This window comes from Silurus meridionalis, chromosome 23 (genome assembly GCF_014805685.1).
Source record: "Silurus meridionalis isolate SWU-2019-XX chromosome 23, ASM1480568v1, whole genome shotgun sequence".
Taxonomy (NCBI): Eukaryota; Metazoa; Chordata; class Actinopteri; order Siluriformes; family Siluridae; genus Silurus; species Silurus meridionalis.
Window position 1 is genome coordinate 19,151,763 of NC_060906.1, and position 7,617 is coordinate 19,159,379.

General features: G+C 37.0%; 2 protein-coding genes across 4 annotated transcripts; both read left to right on the plus strand.

Annotated features, from left to right (window-relative positions):
* The first annotated feature begins 232 nt into the window (after positions 1-232).
* On the plus strand, positions 233-3,598 carry LOC124376702 (myosin light chain kinase, smooth muscle-like). The gene is made up of 3 exons (XM_046835917.1): positions 233-310; positions 2,200-3,468; positions 3,576-3,598. Exons 2-3 carry the CDS (start codon positions 2,280-2,282, stop codon positions 3,596-3,598), a joined length of 1,212 nt encoding a protein of 403 aa, XP_046691873.1. The 5' UTR covers positions 233-310; positions 2,200-2,279.
* LOC124377293 (ubiquitin carboxyl-terminal hydrolase 29-like) lies at positions 3,544-7,336 on the plus strand. 3 transcript variants are annotated; one of them, XR_006924088.1, is made up of 11 exons: positions 3,544-3,811; positions 4,022-4,153; positions 4,464-4,596; positions 4,760-4,902; positions 4,988-5,084; positions 5,179-5,261; positions 5,523-5,653; positions 5,787-5,845; positions 5,996-6,056; positions 6,141-6,470; positions 7,219-7,336. XR_006924088.1 is itself a non-coding variant. In XM_046836708.1 (10 exons), exons 1-10 carry the CDS (start codon positions 3,675-3,677, stop codon positions 6,320-6,322), a joined length of 1,158 nt encoding a protein of 385 aa, XP_046692664.1. In that variant the 5' UTR covers positions 3,544-3,674; the 3' UTR covers positions 6,323-6,569. The 3 variants fall into 3 exon arrangements, 2 of the variants coding, with proteins under 2 accessions (XP_046692664.1, XP_046692665.1); XM_046836708.1 differs by lacking the exon at positions 7,219-7,336 and having other exon boundaries at positions 6,141-6,569; XM_046836709.1 differs by lacking the exon at positions 7,219-7,336 and having other exon boundaries at positions 6,171-6,569.
* The last annotated feature ends 281 nt before the right edge of the window (positions 7,337-7,617 follow it).

Below are 7,617 nucleotides of genomic sequence, written 5' to 3' on the forward strand. Positions count from 1 at the left end.
ACACACACACACACACACACATACATATATTCTCACACACACACACACACACACACACACACACACACGTATACAAAGCGCCCCTGCATACATAGCGCCCCCTACGTGTATACATAGCGCCCCTTTGATTAATGTTATGATATTAATGTTACGTAATTAAATATTTTGGTGACGTCACAATGGGCCCCAAAACATTTATTGTACCGCACATACCCAAACAACAGCATAATCAACAAGTCAGTCTTGAGTTCACATGTTGCGTGTCCCAGGAGGAGACATTGCGTAAGAATTAAAATTGCAGATGTCGAAGGTAAGAACTTGCTTTCTATTTTTAAAAAGCGGAGGTTACGTCTCCACTCGCGAACCGGTGTTGTGCCGAATTCCGCACCCCCGGCTGGAGACTACCCGCTCCTCGCGAGCGCCGTCAATAGCATCGTGTTTCCAGTAGATGGCAGTTAAAACACGAAAAGTTTAGACAAATGTTAAATTGAACGAAAACTTATGCATGTTCCTGTAGATGACAGTATAAACTTAGAAATGTTATTAATTGTTTTTTAACCTAAAAAATGGGTCTGATACACATAAACAAGTAATACTGTATGTCCAGATCCACATTTTTTTCTATTAACTTGAACAGCTTTAGTATTTAGGAGGCATTATTTGGGCAGTATAATACTAAAGATGTCCAAGCTTCCATTTTCCACAAACGAACAAATAAAGTCATATAGATGCAATAACACAATTTAAAATGCCGGATAAAACATTTTTATTGCTTATTTTACATTATTCGACTCGTGCACGGAGGAAAATATATTATTCTAAACAGCTCTATAACCATGGGCGTAAATCCCGGGGGGGACGGAGGGGACAATTAATGTTCAACTCCATTAACTAGGGTATTTTATTCACTTTAAATAAAGCGATTCTCTTTAATGTAGTTGATGCAGACTCATTCATAAATGAATTGCGTCAAAAATGCTGATTACCGATGTAATTTTCCATGAATCTGCTCTATTAGTGATTAAAATATGACTTATCTAGTTAACTTTAGCTTGTTTACAATAGCTTGTAGCATAGTGCACTGACACTAACACACCAAAGCCGTTTCCCATGCAGTGTTTTATTTGGGACGACTTGGTATAATGTTAATTTAACATTAACACACAATGAGCATATTGTTTATCTGTGCATTTACTAAATGAGCACTGTGCTACGTCCCAACTGACCCCACTGTATTTTTTTGTATAATCAATTTCTATTGTGTTCTTAAGTGTCTTAATTAATTTGTAAATAAAAATTAAAACTTTTTTTAAATTCCTTGTTTTGCTTTGTCACTAAACCTGAGAAAAACTTTAAAAATAACCATAATGACGTAGTCTCCATGCTACACTAATAATGATAAAAGCAAAGTTTTTCACTGTGGGGACACTGTGTCTTTATATAAGTACAATTTTAATGTATTATTTGTGTCCCCTTCAAAAAATTGTTCATGAGAAATTTTATATTTATTGTCCCCCCGTACTGTTAAATGAAATTTACGCCCATGCCTATAACAGACATGAGCATGTTGAAAAATTGACATCATACTCGAACAAAACCTTAGGTGTAATGGGCAGTAAGTTCAAACAGAGATTGTGTAGGTCCTAAAATGTACATTATATTGTCAAAAGTATTGAGTCACCTGGCCATACGTATGGTATGTGATTTTTGAGCATTGCCTTCCACATTTGGTCCCAAATTGCTTTTATAATTCCCTCCACACTTCTGGAAAGCTGTTCCACTAGATTCTGGAGTGTGCTTATGAATATTTGTGTTCATCAGCCACAAGGCTATTACGTTAGTACTGAAGTAGGTGAGGAGACCTGGGGTGCAGTCAGAGTTTCAATTCATCCCAAAGGTGTTTATGGGTATGTAGGGATGAGATCAGAGCTCTATAGCAGGCTACACTTTTGTTCAATTGAGTGCCTCCAGGGTTTTGGTAACAGTTTGGAAAAGAACCACATATAGCAGAAAGGTCAGGTGACCCAAAACTTTTGGGATTATAGCGTATGACAAATTCTTATAATAATATAATATAATATATAATAATTCAACACTAAAATTTGACAGTGATCGTGAAGACCAACAAAGAAAAATACTATAGAATTTAAATGAAGGCTTTTGTAAAGATTACCAACAAACTGTTTATTCCCTATGCAGCTGGAATTTAAATGAAAGTCGGCAAAGAGTCCCTTTAAAGGTATATTGTGCAAATCTTGGAGAAGGCCTCAACTAGCATCATGCAAAAGCATAGGGAACAGGACAGTGTGAAGCCATGGCCAAATCCCCCACAGACAAATTGTAGTACCATTAAAAATGAGAAAACAAATGATTTTGAACAATTAACAGTGACCAATACAACACATGGGAAAGAAAAGAAGCCTGCATCTAGGGAAAGGATGACTGCAAATAGAGGTTTTATGAAAAAAGAAGTAGGTCAGGTTTACATAAAGCCGACCTCAGCACTCACAAGCACAAAACAGGGCGAGGTCAAAAAGACTCACAATAGAACATATTTACTATGGTCAGCACGGCAAACCCCAATAATCAAGGAATGGGAAGAAAAGAAGGAGGTGATTCTGCATGGCCAAGAAAGGAAGGTAATGACCTCAACTGGCCTGGTGAACCAAAATGTCAAGCTGAGCAACCACCAGAAGAAGGTGATTATTGTATCACCGGATCTGACTTCATCTAAAAAATCCCAAAAGAGTTTGGTTTTAACTCCATTTGAGAAAACGATGCAGAGTTTATCTCCAACTCAATCTGGGAAAGCTAAAAGGAATTTGACTCCAATTACATCTGGAAAAATGAAACAGAGTTTGACTCCAGTTCTATTTAAGGAAATTAAACTGAGTTTGGCACCAAATCATTCTGGAAAAGACAAAAGGAGTTTGACTTCAGTTCCATTTAACAAAACGAGGCAGAGTCTGGCTCCAACTCAAGCTGGGAAAGCTAAAAGCAGTTTGACACCAATTACATCTGGAAAAATGAAACAGAGTTTGACTCCAATTCCATTTAAGGAAATGAAAGAGAGTTTGACTCCAGTTCCATCTGAGAAAATGAAACTAAGTTTGGCTCTAACTCAATCTGGGAAAGACAAAAGGAGTTGGACTCCTGTTCCATTTGGGAAAACAAAGCAGAGTCTGGCTCCAACTCAAGATGGGAAAGCTAAAAGGAGTTTGACACCATTTACATCTGGAAAAATAAAACAGAGTTTGACTCCAATCACATTTAAGGAAATGAAAAATAGTTTGACTCCAGTTCCATCTGAGAAAATAAAACAGAGTTTAACTTCAGTTCCATCTCAGGAATCAAAACAGAGTTTGACTCCAATTCCTTTTAAGGAAACAAAATCCGATTTGATTTCAATTCCATCTGAGGAAACTAAAATATGTTTGAATCCAATCCCATCTGAGGAATCAAAACAGAGTTTGACTCCATTTCCATATAAGGAAATGGAACCGAGTTTGGCCTCAATTCTATCGGAGGAAACTAAAAAACTTTTGGCTTCAGTTCCATCTGAGAAATCGGAGCAGTGTTTGACTACAGTTCCATCTGAGGAAACTAAAAAATGTTTGAATCCAATCCCATATGAGGAATCAAAACAGAGTTTGACTCCATTTCCATTTAAGGAGATGAAACCGAGTTTGACTTCAATTCTATCAGAGGAAACTAAAAAACTTTTGAATTCAGTTCCATCTGAGGAATCTGAGGAAACCCAAAAGCATCCAATTTTCTCATGGGTCACAAACCAGCAAATGCTCCAGTGCGGGTATGATACTTTAATTTGTTTTGCTTTTTTTTAACTAAAAAAATTTTTAGTTCAATAATTAGTTCTGCTTACTGATCATTTGAGTGGAATGCTTTAGAATATAAATGACCCTATATATTGATACAGAAACAGGGAACATTAACAGTAGTTCTGCACTACAGTATTTGTATGGTTTATTTGCCACTAGTGTAACAGGTGAATCTGTTGCAGGTTGCCTAATTTTCAAAACAACTGCTACGTAAATGCGAGTCTACAGTGTCTGTTTACAGCCGGGACTTTCTGTAGAGATCTCGCCAGTCTGCTGGAAAATTCTAGCCCCAACTTAGGGGACACATTTCTAAGGTACTGAGACTTTACAGAACTATATGTTCTTTTTATTTAAATAGTACAATATGTTTATACTGCATTTTTTTAAAGATGTAAACGTACCAATTATAATGTCTAAGTTTCTGATAAAAATTATGAAAAAAGCAGTAGGAAAGAATATAATAGTGTTTTCAAACTTGGTCAAGTACCAGAGGCAATGGATTGTAATTGCAATAATTAATTAAGAAAATGTATATTGAATATATAGTAGGTACAGTATAAGAATTAACTTTGATAATAGGGAATAGAACTACAAATATCTTACATTTTTCTTGCTCCTTTGCAGATGTTTTTTGGAGTTGTCAAAGATGAGATGCAGCTCTGAAGTTCAACATGACATTGACACAAATTCTCTCCTCATGACCCTGATTGCATCAGCTGCAAAGGTCAACCAAGAATTCGCCATCGGCCAACAGAACGTAAGCTTACAAAATACAGACACACACATTAAAACATGCTAAAAGGAAACAGTGTCTTGGTATGATTTCATGATTTCTGCTCTGTGTGTGTGTGTGTGTGTGTGTGTGTGTGTGTGTGTGTGTGTGTGTGTGTGTGTGTGTGTGTGTGTGTGTGTATGTGTAGGATGCCCATGAATTCCTCTGTTACTGTCTTACCCAACTAGAGCAATCCGTGAAAAAACTGGGTTGCCAGAAGTTTGTGGGACCTAAATGCCCAGTGAAGTCCAATTTCAAGTTCAAGATGAGGAATGTCATAACATGCTCTAGGTATGATGCATAACAAAAAGAGATTTTAGTTTATTCATGATGCAGATGAATCTTAGATGTCTGATGCATGTTGTATGTTTTGCAGCTGTGGATCCCGGCAGAACAAAGTGGAGATGTTTAACCATATCTCTGTCCCCCTGACACATGACAATGTGGCTCAGTGCCTCAACCACATATTTAATGTGAACATTTCTCAGAATACTTTTCTTTTTTGCTTTATATTTATGATGTCATTGTATCTGACCTCCTTGTGTATTAATACTGGGTATATTGCAGAATGTGACAATGTTGAACAGAAAGTGTACGGAATGTGGAGGAAAATCTGCCAGCTCCTTGTGGAGGATCCTCAGGCTGCCCAGGTATGGATGCTAAATACAGACACGCATACACTTCTGGGTTCAACACTAGAAGTAATATTATTGTGTGTGTTTTTTTTTTTTGACATTTATGTCACATTTGGTGCATTTTCTTTCTTGGTGCAGTCACGGTAATCATGCTTGCTGACAAAGAAAAGAATTTAACTTTGATTGAGGGATTTTTTTTTATTTCTCCATCTGTCTGTCGGGCATCAGTCCGCTGACATCAGGTCGAACATCACTTTTAATGTATTTTCTTTCCAGGTTTCTGTTTCTGCAACTAAACAGATTTGAAGTGGAGAACCATTACAAAATCATCAAGATAACTACTCAAGTGTACATCAATCCTGAGCTGCAAATAAATTGTTTTCCTCAGCAAAACATGCCCAGAATAGGTATGTTGCAAGCTAGTGAACAGTCTGTTTCTTAAAATCCAAGAGTCCAAGAAAGACATGTTAATAGCAAGTACAAAGCATATCCGGATTAAGATCAAGACAGGCTAATCTTTTTTCTTCTTCCCTCATATAGAGAACAACAATGCTAAGGCCAGCATGACAGAAAAAAATAAACAGAGGAGAAATAGTCAGGTAGACACTATAAATGATAAAGTGAGAATGATAGGAAAAGGAGTGTAAAATAAGGAGTTTAGGCAGGAGGTTTAAAACTGCCTGTACTGTGTACACTATGGTTTTGTATTTATTTTTTTAAATGCATTTTGGTATGTGTGCTGTTTTTAGTGTAGCTCATCCTATCGGCTGATCAGCTGCCTGAGCCATTGTGGGGTATCACCTTTATCTGGTGAGATAAACACACTGAAAATGAACAAATAGACTATATTTTAATTTATAACTTTGGAAAACACTTTTTTATTGTGATCTGCAGTTCCCATTGCTGTGCATATCTCTTTCCCAGGACATTATGTGGCTGATTGTTCCACTCAAAATCCCCATCAGTGGATGACCTGTAATGATAGCTTCGTCTCACTGAGCGAAAAGATGGACTTATTAAAGAAGAGGTCGACTAATGCCTACGTGCTCCTCTACGAGAGAGTGGACACATGCTAAAGGTCCCACTCTTCTCTAGCAGGATGTCAATTGCAGCTTGGGGTGTGCCAAATGATGAGCCAAGCAGCATCGAGAATGACGAAGATGGAAAGCAGGGGGTGATGCAGATAAGAATAAAACACTCCAGAGCATTTTGAAGAAAGGAAAGGTGCTTTCTGCTTGTCACATGTACTTTACAATACTGTAAAATTCTTTCCTTGCATATCTCACCTTCTAATCAGTAACCCAGAGCCTTAAACACTGAGCGAACACTTTTCAACACATTTTGCTACATCTGTGGTTTGATGATCATAGATCAGCAAAATAAAAATAAATATAAATGAAATACAGCTCTTGAAATACACACATATATATATAGTTGTATTTTATATATATTTATTTTTATTTTGAGATTTATTTTGAGTGTGCTTTCATTTTAACCTTATTAAAATACTTGAGCATTTCTGCTGTCAGACTTTAGAGTAGGCACATCACATAGGTACTGATGGTATACTGCACACAATCTCATAAGCCTGCTTTAATAAATCATGGTTACATCTTTAACTAGCATTACCTTTCATCAAGGTTAAAGCTCTACTATATCGCACATAAGACAAAATAACAATACACTTATAGGTCACCTAACTAGGATCACATTCACACCAATTCAGAAGCACAGTGTAGAAACTCCAGTAGATACAGCCCATAAGTGTTAACTAATATTCACACCAGGTTAGGTAATGTGTACATAAATAATGGTCTTGTTTGGGTATCTGAGAAATACCTAAGGTCCTGGGATATTCATGTACAACAGTCTCTAGAGTTTACACAAAAGGTGCAAAAAAAACAGAAGTTATGTGAGAAAGATCAGATGAGAATGACCTAATGGATCCACTGGTCTTTTTATTTCTTTCCAGGAGAAAATATTCATCGCTATTACAGAATGGAGAGAAAGATGAAAAAAGCACTGCAGAGAGTCAAGTCAAGTCAAGTCAAGTCAAGTCAAGTCAAGTCAAGTCAAGTCAAGTTTATTTCTATAGCGCTTTTCACAACAGACATTGTCTCAAAGCAGCTTTACAGAAATCAACAGTCAAGGTGAATGGTGTGCATTTATCCCTAATGAGCAGCTATGGGGACTCTGGCAAGGAGAAACTCCCTTAGATGTAATGAGGAAGAAACCTTGAGAGGAACCAGACTCAAAAGGGGAACCCATCCTCATTTGGGTGACATCAAGAGTTTGATCATAAATCTTTCAACAATACAGAACACTGGAGAGTGAGAACTAACATGAGTACTGGAGTGTTAGATTATAAGTA